The sequence below is a fragment of the Chamaea fasciata genome, unplaced genomic scaffold, assembly GCF_029207755.1.
Source record: "Chamaea fasciata isolate MVZ Bird 193981 ecotype frontalis unplaced genomic scaffold, bChaFas1.0.hap1 SCAF_9, whole genome shotgun sequence".
In the NCBI taxonomy this organism is placed as follows: Eukaryota; Metazoa; Chordata; class Aves; order Passeriformes; family Sylviidae; genus Chamaea; species Chamaea fasciata.
Window position 1 is genome coordinate 8,237,506 of NW_027094094.1, and position 19,846 is coordinate 8,257,351.

At 37.7% G+C, this 19,846-nt stretch overlaps 1 protein-coding gene across 1 annotated transcript in view; it reads right to left on the reverse strand.

Annotated features, from left to right (window-relative positions):
• Window positions 1-19,763, reverse strand: part of NHLRC2 (NHL repeat containing 2) — a 31,906-nt gene extending 12,143 nt beyond the window's left edge. The window contains exons 1-5 of the mRNA XM_066190899.1: window positions 19,315-19,763; window positions 17,291-17,443; window positions 13,428-13,883; window positions 10,978-11,099; window positions 9,756-9,885 (exon numbers count right to left, since the gene is read on the reverse strand). Coding sequence (XP_066046996.1) covers window positions 9,756-9,885; window positions 10,978-11,099; window positions 13,428-13,883; window positions 17,291-17,443; window positions 19,315-19,477 — 1,024 coding nt within the window. The 5' untranslated portion in view covers window positions 19,478-19,763. The remainder of the gene's footprint in view (window positions 1-9,755; window positions 9,886-10,977; window positions 11,100-13,427; window positions 13,884-17,290; window positions 17,444-19,314) is intronic.
• Window positions 19,764-19,846: the final 83 nt, after the last annotated feature.

Sequence of the window (19,846 nt, forward strand, 5' to 3'; positions counted from 1 at the left end):
ACCCACTTTGGAAATGTTTTGTAACACAAAGAAATCATCAAACCAACCCTGCTGTCCCCCCATCCACCTCCTACTCATCTTCCCCACAGGAGAAAAAAATAAAACCAAAAAACAGAGCAAGAGAGAATGTCCTTCATCTACCAAAACTTCCTATTTTTCTTCTTTTCTTCTCGCTATTTTATTCCCACGGGTTTAAAAATCGTGGTTTTAATATCCCTACCTGATAAAGGCAATGTTTCAAGCAAGATTTGCTCTTTGTAACATCTTACTATTGTGCCTGTCTCATGTGCTATTTTTGATTCATACCAGCCAACAAATAAGTACCTGTCTTTGCTAAGCATGGTTTTAGGGGATGCAATCTTGATCTTTTTCCACTACACTAGTGACAAAATTAGATACTTCAAAAAACTACTGAGAGTTGTTTATAGGTTTTGAAAGAAATAACTGTGGCAGTATCATTGTACATTGTACACAAAGGACATCATGTTTTAAGCCAAGGGTAGCTGCTGCTTGCTCTGGAGAGCATCAACTGCAGTTCATTCAAACACTAAATGTGACCTGGGCATTTCCTAATTCCCCCTGAAGTAACCATCCAGTTTCCAAGTTGTTTTCACTTGGCCAATGTAAATGTGGTGTCACAAATGGAAGATGCAGATCTGTGGAACAGCGACTTTCTGATCAAGAAGCGTTCAAGCATGTGTCAAGCATCTATGTTTTTTTTCAACTTGAAGTATAAAACTACTGTTCAGCAATCCAGATCTATAAATAACTACACAAAGCTTGCCCAGATAATACTTCACAAAGAAGTGGAAATTGAACAACATATTTGCACTCTATAGCTTGAAACGTAATCACAGTACAGCAGTAAAAAAATGCATGAAGGCAGGTTGTGAAAGACAATGAAAAAACTCCCAAAATCCCAAAGAAATTTATTTACTTAGTCTTTCCTGAAAATCTTAAAGAACAGAAAGTTCATATTCAAAAACTGCATTAAAATGAGGACAATGTTATCTTTTTAACATTGTCCTATGTAGTTATTAGAACACATCAATACATTTTTTTCTAAATAAATATATTAGGTATTGGAATAACCATCAGCCACTCAACAGAGAAATACTTTCAAATTGCTCACAGAAACTTCTTATTCTCATGAACTCGTAAAGCACTGTGCATCTCATAGCTGTTCCTGAAAACAATCTCATGGATAATTCTCCCCTCCCACCACCACAAATTATTTTGGAGTTTCAATATAAAAGCAATGTTAGGCAGAATGCTTGCAAGCATTTTAAATCTGACAAGTTTGTCCAAAAAATGAAATGACACTATTCCTCCAACTGAGATCCTGCCATTCTTCTTCTAATCCTAATTTTTTCTACATTATACATCACAAGAGGGGAAAAATGCCATCCTTCTTTCTCCAGAATTAATTTCCTTAAAACTGTGAGGTCTCTTCAGAACAGTACTGGTATGATTTTAACAGTTTTTCTTCAGCATTTTCTGTTTCTTGGATCAATACAAGTTACCAAGACTGTTATCATAGTAACTCTATATGAAAGTCAAACTTGCAAAGTGCCTAAATTTTTTTTCTTGATTCAAAAAGGTTTGCAAATTGAGTTGCAAAACACACATTTCATAAATTACCAGAAATGCTACCGAAGTTCCAGCAATGCCAAAATCACCCCAGTATAAAAAATGAAAACAACACCTCCCTGTCCCAATCACTTTTTCATTAGAGCTCATTTCTAAGAGATTTAAATTGAGAAAATAGATTATGAAATCATTTCACTCCTTTCTATTTAGTAACTGCTCAGCTTCAGGATTTTCTATTTCCATTATGCATATCTTGCACTTTCAGATGTTACTATTCTAAGTACCCCAGAATAAAAACTGTTAAAATCACTGGTCTATTCAGAAAGTGAGCTTTTTTATCTTGCTATGCTATGCAATTCATTCTGAGTTATCTCAGAAAGTTTTGTTAATTATTTAATATTCACTTTATCCACCAATTAAATGAAGGAGTAAGACTTGAACTGAATACTGTTGAAGAATCTGTTCCATTCATCTATCCAGTTCTCTAATACCACAGACTGAAGACTCCCCTGTGACAGCTAGATGATGAAAAATTGAAAAGGCTTCTTACTCTAATTCTGCACCCAGAAAGATGTATGAAATATGAGAAAAAAGTATCAATATTATACTCAAATTTTACTGAATATCTAAGACTGATAGAGAGAAGATCTCTTTTTCAACTAGGGAATAAGACAGTAAAATAAGTAAGAGCTCCATAACTGCCATAAATTTTAACACTTTAAATAAAAATATTTTCTACTGGATGGCCATTAGAACAAAGAGAATGGATGCAAGCATGGAAACAGCACAAGCTCTTTGTGAGATTGTGGAAAAATACATCAGAGCTTTAACAAAAAATAAATTACACAAACCCAGAAAATTAAAACTAAAGCTACACAGCTAAGGTATTTTATCACACAATAGTCCTCACATGGTTTAATGCTTTATGTTCTGATACAGAATGCAGAAAAACTTTTTCTTTCAAGATAGAACAGTTTGAGGACATCACCACTGTTATCCTTGTGCAGCACTCGCAAGAGAAGGGGGTCAGGGAGAGCCAGAATGCTAAAATTATGGTAATGCCATCATTACAATAACTCCTTATCATCCACGAATGGAAAGTATTTATTTCTAAAGAATTTATTATAAAACAACATAAGAGAGCAAAGAAATTCTCTTACATTTATTCAATTAAGCACCACATTCCAACCCATCTTGAGCTGTTTTAAAAATGCAGAGTAGTTTTTCCTTATTAGGGTATGTGCTTTCTTGTCTGTGGTGTGCCTGCATCCAAGCGAGGTATGGCTGCAAATGGGATATCCTTGTGTTATAAACATTCACTAAGAGTGAGCTACAGCTCTGAGTGCACAAACATTCCCCATTAGATGATGCCTCAGCTATTGTACAGCGCTGCAGCTGCTGAATCTGCCTCTCCTGTATCTGTGTGTTAAGAATTCACAGTCCTGTCTGTACACAGGCACATCTTCCAACAGTCAGAACACTGCTGACCATTTTGGTGAGTCAACCTGAATGCACAGAAATTACTTTGTTTGGCACCGGTCATGAGCAGAATCTGTTTGAAGGGATTCCATTCCCAGGACTGCCCACACTTCCAGCTTCCCTGTCTGGGATTGCATGCTTACTTCCAGTCTGGGAATTAAAAGCCTGGGAATCAAAGTTACATTTTGTGGCTGGCACCACTGACATTTTCTAAATAGACTGAAGTCTGAAAATATTATTCCTGTCTACTAATTTTATCTTTGAAGAAATAAAAAGAACCAAGGAAGAAGTCTGTCAGTACACTCATCCTCTGCAAATTCTCAAGGAGCAAAAAGGGCTACACAACACACCCTGAAGTTCACAGATAGGCACATGCACAGTGAATGCATGTCTCACCTGCCCTTCAGTCAGTGGAAGTTCAGCAAATTAAATGCAAATGTGACAGAAGAATAGAGAATCAGTGTTCTTCAGTGAGACACAAACAGAAAAGCTCCAAAGGAATGCTTTATTAGTGAAGCCTGGACTTTTACAAGTATACATCATCCTTTCTGGATGACTAAAAATCAAATTTTTTCTTTTTTTTTTTTTTTTTTTTTTTTTTTTTGCTTCCTGACACTCTTTCACACAGTGTTGCATCATGCAAACAGCAAGACCCTTTATGAAACAAAATGCTACTGGAATTTTCCTCCTTAGTTAACATACCTTCCCTCTCATTAAGGGAAATCCTTGGATTTAGATACCAAGGGGGTTTCATACAGTGGAGATAACAGGGAGCTAAAATTATGACTGCAATGAAGTACTTTTTATTTCTTTTGCAAGTTTTCTAACTCAGGCCTTCTAACTGTAATGGTGGTAAATATTTTAAATATTTTAAAAAAATCCCAAGCAGAAGAGAGAGTATGTGTTGGGGTACTTCATTTTAACTACAGAAGGAGCTAAGTCTGGTTACGTGTTTTACTCATTCCTAATTAAGCAAAGCAAACACACACTTCAGGGTAGTTCAGCACCACGGTCTTCCTCTACTTCCAACACCTGCATTCCATATTCAAAAGCACTTCCAGCCTCCAATGGTAACAGTTAAAAAATGTGTCTCCTTCTGACCCCAGCATGCCTGACAAAGCCTAAGACTTCTTGTGTTTTTTGCAGCAGTTTTGCATCTGAAATTAAGAGCTGATACACCAACTATTCTTTAGAAATCTGATTGTAGTTTAAGCTTCTTTATTGTGAACATAGATTTAATTTACAGAATCGGACTACAGACTGCGGAACAAAGAGAATGAGATCCAGCACTCCATTAACAAGTATGATACCTTTTTTACAGGAGCCAGTTTCAAGTCATGGACTTCAAAATGATTCTAAATTTGACACCTGTTAGGACGGCAGCTCTGCTAATCCAACTGCTTGTTTTTTACTGCAGAAAGTAATCACTGCCATTTTGCATTTTGTCAAGACTTAGAGAAGTCCAACTTAGAAAAGCAGTCTGTCAAACTAAATTGAATAAGATTACTGTTAAATATTCAGTCATACTCCCATTATCTCCTTTTGTCAAGACTTCAGCCTTTGTATGTCACAGGCATGTTTACACTAAAATATTGACATAACTACCTCATTTCTTAGCCTGTTTCTATAATGAACATGTGAAATGCTAACTAATTTTGCTACTATTACTATTCAGCAATACTCATAAACCCAAAGTAAGACTGCGTAAGGTCCTGCTTCACTGCAATCCTACCCTGTAACTTCCTAATTTCTTATCTCTCAAAAGACTTTTTCACTTAAACCAGTTTATACATAGGAATAAAATCTTATTGTAACTCTTTCACTTTACTTCACCCTTCTCCTCAATGAAGTTACTTCTTTGAAATTCCAAGAATCTAAATTTAAAAATAATGGCTATTTGCAAGTAATTTAGGAGCCAGATCAACAAGAAAAGAAAGACAATGCAGTTTTGTGTCAGTGATGTCTTTTACCGTGATTTTCTGTGGAACTAAATTTGTGTAACGGCAAAGTCAGTGGGATATCTTTGAGCTTGTGCTTAGCATAGGAAATTGTTGAAGAGATGAGCAGCCCTTTTGCATTGCAAGTAAATCCACATTGCTACATTATGAAATCATATCACACATGCAACATATCTTTGGAAGAATTCTAGCTTTGCTTTGTCCAGAAAAATGATTCCAAATTAAACCCTGATGATAGCAAAAGCAGCTCTGTTATTTTCAGATATTACCCAGGAAAATTTCTTCCACAGGACAGTGGCCAGAGCCTCAATGACAGAATGAGACCAGATTAGAAGGAGAAAGGGTGACACACAGAAGAAAGCATCCCTTCAAGATATAGACAGTTCGGACATAAACACTTCATGTATGATCTGAGCTCAAGCAGGAAGTGCAAACTTCTTGCTGCTCAAGTGACTTTTAATTTTTATTTTTTTTAACATTATGAAAGAATCACCATGAGTAATAGAGGAAACAAAAAACGTTTGCTCTGGAATGCAGTGGTACCAAACAACCCTCTAGCAGAAACACAGAGAAGGATGAAAAATATCTTACATACTTTAGCCTTTTAAGGGCTATAAAAATTGCACCAGCATGATAAGGTACTGTACTTTCATTTAAATCATATCTACATAATACTTCAATTGACGTAAAAATTTCCAACAAGTTTACTGAAAGCGTGGTCAATACTGTACTTGGGGGTTTCTATAAATAGATTACAACCATGCAGTTTAAGACCAGATTTTGGAATGTGAAACACATAGTTATGTCACCAAGTACAGGTCATTGTCCTCCTCCTTCCAGCAAGAATGCAGCTATCAAGAACATTTCATGCTCAAATCAACTGTGCATTAAAGTATCACTTGCTTTCAACACCCACTAAATAAAAATAGAAGGGCACAACAGAGAAAGCTAAAAAAGCACACAGTAATTTTGTAATGTATTTTTAAGCTGCTGCCCTCCCCTTTCTCTTTCCCACACAATCTCTGTCAATGCAAATTTCAGCACCAACCTCGGCAAAGCCAGAATTTAATCCATGGAGTTCATTCAAGAATTTTAACAGGAAGGTAAAACACAAGCTCAGTGGCCACAACTAAAGAAATAAAAAAGATGACAAGGAAGAATACTCTGTCTGAATCCTACCATCTGTTTTGTCTCATTTAACTCCCTTGCCTCAAAGGGAGACATTTGTGCCAAATTTCGTTTAAATAGTGTTTCACACTCACTTAATCTCTGCCTCAGATTTCACATTTGTATAGAACAGGGCCAGGAAAGCCTACTTAGGAAAATCCTATGTGGATACTTAAAAGAATGCTACACATTATCAATTCTGAATATTAACTTACCCACGTTCTCAAAGTTTTTTTCAGTATTTTCCATTTCTCAACCACCTACATATTAAGGTTTTAAAGAAATAATAATTTTTTCAGTTGGTCAATACATACTCTAAACCATATACAGGAGTAAACTCAAAAAATGCCAATGATAGAGGAAAAACCTTTCTCTTAAGAGCCAATCTTTCCCCTTTGAGACTTTGAAAAAGGTAAGCATAAACTGTTTAATACTATCTAGTGTAGTACATAACCTGCTTAAACATTTCAACTTCCTTTTTCTCCCTTTCATGTTCTGGATAGCATGGTGTTGGATACTGAAAGGAATCTCCCAGGAGTATCACTTGTGTAAAAATTAGAAATTATAAAAAAAACTATTTATAAAAAGCCAACTATCAATCTATCTTCTGAAACTGCACAGAGTTTAAGCTACATAGACCTAAGGAAAGTAGGAAGGTATGGTGTTATTTCCCACATGCCACACCAGTTAACATAAAAGTCAAACTTTAAAATTTGCCATAATGAACCTCCATTTGTTGAAGTGCATGCTAACTCCTGAAACTGGCACAGAGTGATAGAAGCATAGGTTAAAAAAAAGGACACTGCTGTGTGGATGCAAACAAAAGTAATTTTTGAAACTCTCATAAATTCCTTCACCCATCCAAATGCCTGACACTGGCAGACCAGTTTTAATATTCTGACAAGAGAGTATAGGCTTGTAGGACAGCACTCTGAGAGGCACCAATGCACTCACTCTATGTTATACTGCAGAGTAGCAGAACATCCCACTATGCTCCAGCAAGCTGCAACTTAGCAATTTGCAACTCAACAATGCAACCTTGGCAAACTCTGCTGCATTGCTGACAAACTATTTTGATGTCTGGCAACAAACTTAAAGGAGTCACTGCATCTTATGACAGTAAAAAATGCTTGCTAGACATGCACTGCAGCCCTGGATCCTCATGGTCTGGGACAGATTCCTGTTAATGTTCCATTCAGTATAACTCTCCATTTTTACAACTCTCTCTGGTTATAGTTTTCTAAAGAATTTTAGAATTTATTGCTATTACAGTAATGTATATTTTCCCCCAGTTTATCTATTAGGCTTGTTACCCTCTCAAAAAAAAAAAAAGTACTTAAATTAACTCTGCTCTGCTTAACTGACAGTTTGTTTTGTATTTTTTGGCAATCTAAACAGACAACTGACTAGTAGGTTCTAATTGAATATGAAAAAATCTGCACCAGTGTGAACAAAGTGCATCCAGAAGGTCTGATTTCTATGCAAATGCTTATTAAAATTCAGCAGTCAGTGTTCAACAGTACAGATGACTAATCCTCTACAGGTGACTAACTCAGTAAATACTATGTTCATGTTGATAACAATTATCATATCAATTAACATTTAACAAGCAGAGCTCTCAAAACAAAAAAAAAAATCATATATTTAACTACTGACAGAAGCAGAAGAAAGCATAATGAAAAATTAGAAGTAAAATTATAGGAAACTTTGAATAGTTTTGTTAACCAGCTCAAGTTTCTGAAGCACTGATCAGTTTTTAGTCTCCTCTTTGTTGATATGTGAAACAGCTCTGCAATAACATCCCACAGGGATCAGCTTTCTGGTTCAAGATCTCTTGAAAATGACACCATCTAGATACACAAGTCTCCTGATTCACTAAAGGAAAATCAGATTATACAAAATTCAGTAAAACTCGTGGTTGCATTAGTAGCAGCCCACATCCAGTGCGATTAATTTTCAGGTGCTCCTCCTTGCCCTTCCAAGTAGGATTCTGTATGCTTAACACAGATTGTAAGGGTTGCTGACCAGACCTTGAAAAAAGGCACTTTTTTTTGTACAAAACATGCTAATAGAAGTGCTAAATCTGAAAACATATCCTAGTTGCTCACTCAAGCACTCAAGGCTGCTGGTTGTAGCCTGTCTATACTGACAATGTATTTGTACCAGAAGATTCTACACTATCAGCATTTCTGAACCAGCTTCATGGAGCTGCTGGACCAAGGCCAGAGGAGGCCACAATGATGATTCAAGAGCTGGAGCAGCACCTCTGCTGTGCAGACAGTCTGAGAGAGTTGGAGCTGTTCAGCCTGGAGAGACCTTAGAGCACCTTCCAGTACATAAAGGGACTAAAAGAAAACTGCAGAGGGACTTTTGACAAGGGCATGCAGTGATAGGACAAGGGGAAATGGCTTCAAACTGACAGAGGGCAGATTTGCATTAGAAATTAGGAAGAAATTCTTCACTGTGAGGATGGTGAGGAATTGGCACAGGTTGCCCAGGAAAGCAGTGGACATCCCATCCCTGGAATTGTTCAAGACTGGGCTGGATGAGACTTTAAGCAACCTGGTCTAGCAGAAGATGTCCCTGCCCACAGCAGGAGGGTGGGAAAAACGGTCTTTAAAGTCCCCTCCAACCCCAACCACTCTGTGATTCCGTGTTCCCTTACATTTCAGTGTATTTTCTTCCCTCATAACTGATACAAGATTTTAACAAATGCTTCCACGTCAGTAAAATACTAAACTTGCAAAGCACCTCTAATTTCAAGATATTAGAGGTAGATCATGCTCCTTCCCCAACCTGTTCATCTGCAGATTAAAGAAATCCCAATATTGGAAGTCAATTTTTCATGTCTGAAATACCAACCTAAGGGTTTTATGCCACATCAAAGCATTGTTCTGTCATTGTTAATAAACTGGCATCTGCAACTTCTAAATTAGATTGAAATGGAAACATGAGAAAGTTGTGTTTCAACTCAGAGTCAGTAAGAGCTGAAAATATGGCAGCTATGAGATGCTAGGCTCAGATTTATTTTACCTCCTGATGCTTTCAAGGTTTGTGCCGAGGTATTCCTCTCCTATCTGACTGACTCTATAGTGATCTTAAACCTAATGATTTGATGTCACCTAAACAGGAATAAACAGAAGTCCCCAACAAAAATTATTTCCATTTCCTAAACTCAAATATTTACAAGTGGTGGGACATGTCTGTATAATCAAGGAAAGGAATGTTTAGACAATGCTCACTTCCTGTAAAATGTACCTGCTTCTTAAGTGATCCTGGCTTAAGGCACTAGCCTAACAAAAGCAACCATGATTCCCTTCTGTGTTTAGATCCAGTAACTACATAACTTGATACAAAAGAATTTTTCTTCTATCAAGTAACATTTCAGGATCCAAAGCAGAACTGCAGTTATCATTTGCAATAGAAACTGTTGTGTTTTAGGCTCAGTTTTACAGTAAATCTTTACTTCTTCCTATCTCAGATTAATACCAAAACAGGAAAACATTTAGCAAACAGCCACACATGTAAATATGAGATGTTAAAACTCAACTGATACAGTACTTGAACTTCCAAAGACCACATCCCATGGAGAGCTGATGGGCTGCTCTTCTCCTTTTGCTCCACCTTCCTTATCAACACCTTGTATCCCAATGCCTGCCACAGTGGTCACCACCTGCAACTCCAGGTCAATCTGTGTGAAGCAAAATGATACATTAAATGAACATATGAAATTAACTTGACCAAAGTTACAGATAATTTGTGCATGATGGTAAAACCAGAGAAATCCTTTTTTATGGAAATAATTAATTTTATCACAATACTTGTTAATGGACAAGGGAGTATGGGGGTGGGGATGCAGCAGGCAGCATGCAAACCATCTACATGGAACTCTGTTCCATGTGCAAAAAAAATATTAACACTGCTCTGTCAGCATTTGCTCAACAGCTGTAAAAGAAACCAGCACAAATTTCTGGATAAATAATTAGGTAAACAATGGGTGTATTTTTTTATTTTAAACTCATATAGGAATATGATATAAAAACTCACATACTGTATTTCCTATCTCCATATAAAATAATCTGTACAAAGGCACCTCAGATGCATTAAGGGTGCACCTCTAATCAAAAATGGGATATTGGTGAGGACCCAAGTCCAAGATCTTCTGAGATGCACACAATACTTTAAATAATAAGGCAATATCATATTGCACCACCAAACTAAACTTCTGATTATCCTAAATTTGACCTAACCTAATGCAGGATCCAATTCCTACTTGCTAAAGTTTTGCAAGTGTTTAATCAAAAAGAACATGCTTGCAGCCAGTTGTGGTATTAGGGCACTTACCTGTATTTGAGAGACCTAGACAGCCAAGGGAACTTTGGATATTCACTGCACCACAGCACTACAATAACTTTAGATAAGAATCTGATACTACTGGAAGTGAAACAAAACCAGTTTTGTTGGGTTTTTTTTGCTTCCAGTGCTAAGAATAGATGTTTCTCAAAACAGGAAAATAAGAGTGACTAGGAAAAAAAAAACCAAAACAAACCAAAACCCTGGTATACTTTAAGGAGTAGCCCACCTCATTTGCATTTGAAAGGAAGCACAAAAGTCTATGCAGCCCTTAAAAAAGCCCTGCACAACAGCATTTCTTTATAAGATAGTGGACCAAATTTCCTTTCTGATGTTAATTGGAGAGTAATTCATGTGGGGTAAATTTTCACCTGGGTAAGTAGAATACAGTAGAAGAATTAAACTTCGAATTTCCTTATGGAAAATTTACCTTTCTAATTAGGTGATTTTCTGTATCAGCTACATAAATAACATTATTTTTTATAGCAATCCCTTGTGGTGAGTTGAAAGCTGCCTCTGAAAATCCTCCATCTCTCCTTCCACTGTTTGGACCTATAAATAAAACACAGCAAACTCAGAAGTAGTTTTTGAAGAAACAAAGTGCATACATTTAAACCTCTAGGAGAATTACATGTTCCAAGAGCTGCTTTCACAGCACCTTGCACATTTTACATTATTACTATTTGATGTAATCTCATTTTAGTCACTGTGCTATATAATCACAATAGCCTGATTCTATTAAGTTCTGAGCTCATTCTGCACAAGTTCTCTGCTTTTTTAAGCTCATATTTTAAAGAGAAGTTTTAATAGGGTTCTAAATTGTTAAAACTTCTAGAGGAGTCCTAATAGGGTTCTAAATAGCACTAAAAGACAACAGCAACAATGGAAGACAAAAATAAAAAACTACAGTGTTTTTTATTCTTGACTACATCAAAGCAAGCCAGCAGGAAAAAAAATCCAAAGCTCAACTCCATTTCATTGGTTTAGATTTTGGTGTATTCACAAATGAAACTAATATTTCATTAGCAACATTTTCTCATTAAGAAAACTAATTAGGAAGAAGATTATATGGAACTTATTACACAAAAGAACACTAAGAATGATAGAGTGACAGCCTTCTGCATACAAGAGTAAGGAAACAGAAAGGAAAATAACAGTTTGAAGGTAAGCACTGTACTTCAGAGGAGGTAGCATTTAAAGTGCATTAGCAGGATGTGTCAGCAGAAGACATTTAGGTATGAGTTATGTGTGTACCATGATTTATGATGCAAATAAGAATTTCAACCTTTGTGCATGCCCACATTTACTGCTGCACTATCAACTTCATTACATTATTTTCTGCCCACTGAATCATTTAACTGAGTCACTGAAATACACAAACTTTTACAACCTCCTGTCAGAAATCAACTCAGACCTTATCAGACACGAAGGACTGAAGTACAGGTGTGTCAGATTCCAGCAGCTCCCCTACTACGTGAGAGGGTGCACACCCCCAGGGAAGGGAATAGCACACAATGCCCATGGAAGGAGGGTACCAGTCTGGAGCTTAGGCCACTCCTGAATTCCTGTTTAATGACTATCCCAGAACACTAAAGGGTAGCTGTAGGCAGAGACTTCCTCCCACATACCAAGCAGAAACCAAATTCTCTCATATTTGTCACAAGAAATTCTTTTTGCACATCCTAAAGGAGAAAGGTATTTAGACTAATGCCTTAATGATAAATCAGATTAACTTGAATACATAGCCTGTCTAGCCAATGCAGTGTTACTTCAAATAGCAAGAGAATTTTTCCTCCTTTCTTTAAACAGAAGAGTATTTTGATGAGATTTGTAGGATCCTGCCCTGGGGCAGGCATTAGTCAATTCCAGACTAAGTAATATAGGACACATCAGCACACAGGTCCTGATTCTGAGACATAAACAAACCATTGTTTTCAATAATTTGAGGATTAGACTGCTTCCTAAATCTGTCTATTATGGTTGTCCTAACAGTTACATACTTGATGCACCAAGATGTAACTGATCATTTTAACAGGTTAAAAAAAAGAACAATTTCACTTGTGAAACAGTAAAGCACACAAAGATTGTGGAAACTGTCTTCATTTGCATTGTAAAACACATTGTTATTTCACAAAGGCAACTATGGATGTTAGTTTTCTAAAGCTGAAATGTTACTTACATAAACTTTGTAATAAATGTAACTAAATTTAAAATATTTTCATTATTTTCATAACTTGTTTATACATTGTAATCTCAGTTTTGATGGGAACACAGGTCTTTTTATATGTACTAAGTCACCTACTGCGTTTTCAGGTGCCTGTGTACTTACTGGAATGCCACTGTTCTCAGTAATTCTCCTCTGCTTTTGAAAGCAGAGGAGATCCTAAACAGGAATGCTCTTCCATTGAAAAAACACAATAACCAAACAAAAAACACACATAAAAAACCTCTCCTAACAACACCACCACAACAATTCAACATTCACTTCTATTGGAAAGGGAGGCACTACAGTCTCTTGTCCTTTCCCTACCTTGCTGCTTGATGTAGGTGTACATCCTTTACACCAAAACCCATTTGCAACCCCTTCAGAGGAATACAAAATGCATTTTTGTAATTGGTATTGGACATCACACACACATGAAAACATGAACTTCAGTCAATGAAACAAGGAAAAACAATTAGGCATCTCCAACAACTGCATTAAGTCTCCCACTGATGGTCTTACACCATATCCCTCAAAGCAGGTAAAAGCCATTTTAGTACAAAACAAAATCCTGGCAATGCTTACAGGCTGCCAGGTCCTGTAGGAAAAGAATCAGCAAATACTCTACTCCTAAACTGAAATTGCTATAATAAACTTAGATATATATATATCCTTACCTCCAATAGTGTGTAGAATTTGTCCATTTTTACGAGTAACCAAAATCCTGTGATGTCCAGTGTCTGCTATGACCAACCTTTCCCCTGAATCATCTACAGTTACTTTGCCAGGAAACAGGAGAGGAGAAGGAGGAAGGGAGTCTCTGTACAGCTTTATTCCAATGTTGTTATCTTTGATTTGTCCTCTTTCCTTGTAGAATTTCAGTGTTATAGAAGTAAACAAAAACAATTTCTCTCTGTGTCCCTCTCCCACAAGAGAAAACAGCATATTTCCACGAGGCCCAAGGATGACCAGAGTTGGCCAGCAGGATACTTCTAGTTCATGCCACAGTGTTGCATCTGCATCATTAACTACAGGGTGGACAATATTGTACCTCAGAACAGCACTTTTAATGTTATCCAGAACTTTTTCATTTGGGAATTTCGCTGAATGGACACCAACAATAACAAGACCATCTGCAAAGAAAAATGAAGTTGTGCACTGAAATGTACTTGAATAATAATTAAAAAAAAAAAAGAAAGAAAAAAAATAAGGAAAAAGGAACCATGGTTATCTCATAATCTGACTGACTGCTTCCCAGAATGAGAGTGGATTTGAACAAACTGAAAGCAACTACATCTCAGTAGGAATACAAGTAGCTATGTACGGAAAATACTGAAACTCAGAAATAACACTTCAGTAAAATTACCAAATTTTAGGACCATTACTTCCCCAGCTGGTTGACATGAATTGTTCTCAGTTCCTGAACCTCTACATACTAAGCCAGAAAATACTTTCAAAATAATTGTGGGTAAGTTGTAGCTGTTCGACTGGTACTTGGGGTTTTTTTAAGATACTTAGGACACGTCTTTGCTTTCTGATTCCTATACACAATTATTGTGTTTTAGAAAATTCTTTTTCACAGTTTAGTAGAAGCCACAAAAATAACACCAAACTGTGGAACTACAGAATTACCTGGACATATCTACCTCTAGATGAACAGTAAAAGGTACAATGAATAGGCCTCTGAAATCAATACAGTATTCTGTATTTCAAATAAAAAAGGCAGCACTGACAACTGTGACACGTGACACTCACTACAAACAAGGCAGGCTTGAATGCAACAATTTCACAATTAAAACATTAGGAAGTCACTATAACTGTTACACTCTTATCAACTCGATTGGAGCAGAATGTTGCAGTATCAGACAGCTGAAGTTGTACAATCACTAACTGCTGAAATCCAAACAGCAGGGCAAATACTTTAACTGTAAAGGGATCAGCACCAGTGCTTAAATCTGTCCTTCAAAAACATCATTAAAGCTGGAAAGACAATTCCATAGTGGACACTTGAATGGCACAAGTAAGGGTCAACATCCCCTTGTGAGGAAAACTGCTGTGGAAATGATGGATGCTATGCTCAGAAATAACAATATGCACTCCCTTTAAAACACTTTGAAGGATTACAGCAGAGCACAACACTGGATTTATGCCAAGCTATTTCTGAATATTAAAAGGCACTTCCTCTTATAGAAGTAATTTCTGGACTGCTGATAACATGAACTGAATATGCACTGGGGTTTAAAATAACTTTGTGAATGCCACTTGAAATACAGAAATAGCACCACTGGAGATAGCAGTGAGAGCATATCAGATAAAGATGCTGGGCGACATTCAATCCTATGGAAAGCAGTTCTTCATTTTGAAACAGATCTCCTGAAGTTCCAGACAACAGAACTATGGCATATGAAATATAATGTTTATAATGATTTAGGATCACCCTAACATTACAGCCTCCTGTGTTTAAATTTCTACCGTCTGGTGATCACCACAGCTGAACTTCCAACATGTAAGGGCATCTGAACCACATTAAAACAAAGTCACCAGAGTATGTATGTAGAGAGCATGTATGCACACAATGTACAGCCAACTAGATCAAGGTTCGTTCTTGTAACTAAGAAAAAATAGGCAATATACCAACAAGTACTCAAACAAGAGATTGCAGATCCAAATGCATTGTGAGACAGATGATTTTCCCAAGCAAGATGTTTAGTTCTTCCAATTTTTATCTTTCTCAACCCTCTCAAGTCAACAAATCTCCCCTCCCCTTTCTCCTAGTAATTAGTAAATCTCAAAAGGGCTGACAAATCAAGACACTAAAACAGCAGAAAAGAACCAAAAGGGACATCTACAGTGAAAAAAACCCCAACATATTTTTCTTTTTGTTTGAACTATTAAGCACCTTAATCTCTTCCTGAATCCAACTGCTATCCTCTGCTTCCTAATGGTTTAAATTTAAGATTAATGTTCCATACACCTGTTCTTCCTTCCTTTTACCTCCACTTTCACCCCAAGCATCTCTTTTTTCACTGCAGTTTCTACAGGAACAGGATACCTGAAATCCAAAGAAAACTTGGAGGGGTAGTTCAAATACAAAAATCATTTATCATCCATCAGCAAAGTAGTAACTCCTTGTGACAGAAGTTTAATACAAGTCAAAGGAAAAAAATATGTCTCCAAGTGGACCTTTAGTTCAGAGTGCTGCAGCTTCTTCTCCACCAGTACAGAGATATTCAAGCACTTTTAGGTGGAAGCTTGTGGGGGGAGGTTGTTAAAATTAGTATTTTGTTATCAGCTGATTTTACAGTTTAGCGTTAAAAAACAGATTAAGGATATGACAGCAATATTATTACACTAGCAGTATACTATAAAATAGTTATCATTTAAAGGTATTATTCATTTTATGCCAATATAATCTTCCAAAATTATATCTCGACCATCTACCCAACATGTCTGATCCACAACAGTCCACTCATCGTTTGCCATTCACCTTCCACTTAAAACTGACTGCCTCTCAAAAAATGCCATGAAGGTTTTTCCTTGTAAGACAAGGTGCCTAATATTTGAAACATTAATTACACCGAATCAAAAATATCTCCAAAACAAACATCTAAGCTTTCCAAGGCAGAAAAATAAGTTTGAATCTTCTGTGAAGTGCTAAGTAAGCTATCTAAAGCACTACATAAATTTCAAAGATACTGCAATTTCCTTCTCTACTGAAAAAAGTAACACATGAAAATAAACACTGCCACAATTAAAACCAATCAGAAACAGTAATGGAGAATCAAACATTTTAATGTTATTTACTACATATATATTACATTTAATACAACATTTCAGGACTGAAAGCAACACTGTTCTTCATCTCCCTGTTCAGTCTATTAAAATATCTCAGATAAGTGAGTAGCTGACACTGTGTAAGACTTCAGCTTACAAGCCATCATGACAAGACACTGCATTCTAAACAGAAATTACCCTGCATTTTTATTCAGTCAGAGTGAGAGACAGACGTGACTTTAAAGATCATAATTCCCTCTCTAGAATACAAGGCTATCAATGGTGTACAACATGATGCTAATACCGAAAAAATTCTACATCAAGCTTACATATTTTGTTATTTCAGTTCCAATGGAAAAAAAGTAATCTATATCCCATTCTACCACCTTTACTATATTCTTCTCAAAGCTGGTTCATCAGTTAAAGGTAGAAAGTAACCTACTTATATTAATTTTGAGCCTGTATCTCACATTCTTAAGTAGTTTTTTGAAAGTCACCTTATTTATAGAGGTATCAGATTTGGGCTTTAAGCATATATCTTGTTTGCCTAATTACACAGACATAACAGATACTTTATTTAACCCCATTTAAAAATGTGATGGAAGTACACAGTCACCTTTTTGAGGCTACTTAAAAGACTAGAAGACTTTTTTAGACACCCCTGAAATATTGCCAGCAGTTTAGCAACCAGCAACAAAGTGACTCAGCTTCTCAGCCTGCAACAGTGCCAGGAAATTCTGTTTGGAGCCAGCCAAAGCACTTTTACCTTTATCAGAGTACTGGTGCTCTAAGGCCTGGAGGTCAGGCAGCAAGTGCAAGCAATTGATGCAGCAGTAAGTGAAGAAATCCAACACCACAACTTTTCCACAAAGGTCTTTGTGAAGAGAAATTGGAGCTTCAGTGTTTAACCATTGCAGCTCTGGAATTCAGAGAACAGTGACGGGTGTTAGGGAAGGGTAGGGAAAGACACCAACAGCAAACAATGCTCCTACTACTTTTAACTTTTAAAAAAAAAGAGTTTGAGATCCCTTTTTATGCAGGTAGAAAAGCAAACAAAACGTCTTTTATTTATCCAACTCATCCTTATGTTCCGCAATTCTTCATAATTAGTAAATGAAAGTACAATTATTAAGATTCACTGTAATATGAAAATGTAGTTTGTATCTTTACACAGGCACTTTTTAATTGAAAGAACATGTAAACCTCAAAACAAATTTCATACATTTTAAAACATGATCTACATTACTCAACCCCAAACAATGCCATTTGGGTAACAATCAATTATTTAAGACTTACATAAAGGCTACTAAATGTTTAAGTGTTAAAGTCTTAATGATTTTTCCCCACAGTTTTGTAAAGAACTGATTTCAGAGATCATTGGAATACTCTTGTGTTTATAGCTTTGATCTTGATTTTCAAAGTTTGAAATGACGGGCAACAATTAATTCTGTCATGTGGGAGGAAATACAACTTTTTCAGATATGCACAACAATACTCCTGGTCATTTATTTTAACCATTTGATGAGACGTGAAAACATTCTTTCCTCCTCTGATCTCATTAGAGGGATCAAGATAAGGAATAAATATCCTAGAATGTGGTCTGCCAGCATTATCTCTTAACATTTCTGAAAACTATAGAGGGAAAAGATAGTTACAGTAAAATGCAAAGCTAACTAGTTTTTGAACTTTCACTTCGACAGTTTCAGAAAATAAGTTCTTACTGCTCCTGAAGCTATTCCTACTCAAGTCAGCAGGAGGCTTGTCTTGTGTTTCACTAAGAGAGGACTGTTCTCTATCTCTATATACTTATAAACATAAATGGATGCATACATGTTTAGCTTTGGTGAGAATAATGAGAATAATTCAAGTATATGCATTTCTCCTAGAGTGTAGGAGTTTGGCTGTTCACTTTTCAAAAGAAAAGGGTAGATTATATATTTTACAGCATTTCTCCCCGTTTCACTAGAATTAAAATACCTTTCATAGAGATTGGCTATTTATTTGAGCTCTTTTCAGAGGAGAAAATAAGCCTTGACAGAAGACTGAAACAAATGGCAAAAGCTAAAATTCAATTCAGGGCCCCAAATTTAGACAGAGAGAGCATTCCTTTTGCTCCACTGGTTACAAGCTGTAATTCATTCCCATGGTACGTGTGATTTCAACCCTGAAGCTCACCCCCTGAGCTCTGTCTTGCAGTACGATGTGAGCTCCCAGAGCTGCAGGGAGCCTCTCAAAGGTTAAAAAGACCCTGAGCTGGACTTACAAGACTAAACCTTTGATTTCCCCCTCGGCACAAGGAGAGACACAGAAATGTGTGAAAGGGGCAAACCACCGCAGGGGGATCAATGACATCTCCAGCAGTTTGTATTACCGGGGGCAAGAGAATTGACAAGGGCGGCTAAGTCATGAGGACAGAGAGCTGGGGAACATCCTAAAGGATGCTCCGGGAAACCAAGAGAGCTCAGGAGAACACAGGGAGAGTAAGCAAGCTTCTCACTATGACCAGATATAAATACACAGCACAGATGGGAACAGATGTAGAAGGGAGGCTTTACAGAACGTGTTTCTGCAGCTAGCACCAGAGAGAGAATGTTTAAAGGGGTTCTCTTGCCTTGCCAGGAGTGACAATTCCTGTAGCTACAAGTGCCACTTAAACAGCGGCTCCTGGAGCCGGCCCTGCCCGGTGCTGGCAGGCAGCGGCAGCTCCAGGCAAACCCCACACGGGGCGAGCCGGGGCTCCGCCGCCTGTCCCGGGGAGACCCCCGGCCCCGCCCGGGCCGCGCCACCCACCTCCGCCGAGCTCGGGCACCGTCAGGTCCCGCTCGCGGCTGTCCATTTTCTTCAGGTATTGGTAGACCAGGTTCTCCTTCTCCTGGGCAGTGTCAGCGTCGAGCAGCGCGTACTCGAGCTGTGTCTGGGCGGGCAGGAGCCCCGCCAGCCCGCCCGCCGCCATCGCCTCACCCGGGCGCTGTTACCGGCCTGGCGCTTCACCGCCGCACATTCGGCACCGCCCGCGGCGCCAGGGCGGGAAACCGCGACTGGAAAAGAAAATTAAGCACAAAGCACAGACAGGCAGTCACTCGTCTGTCTTAAAGCTGGAACTCCTCACTTATTCCCTGTCTTTACGTATCCTTGGTATCCACAGCAGCACATTCCCAGTGGGAGCCCACGGTGGAGATTCCCGCGCAGCACATTCAACACAGCCCGTGTTTCCCGCCCGGCTGCTTTAGGGTTTTTAACACGTGAAAACTGAGCAGCACCGGAAAAAGTCGAAACCAAGCTCCAGTAATTTAAACGGTGGGATTCGGGGCTTTTTTGGGAG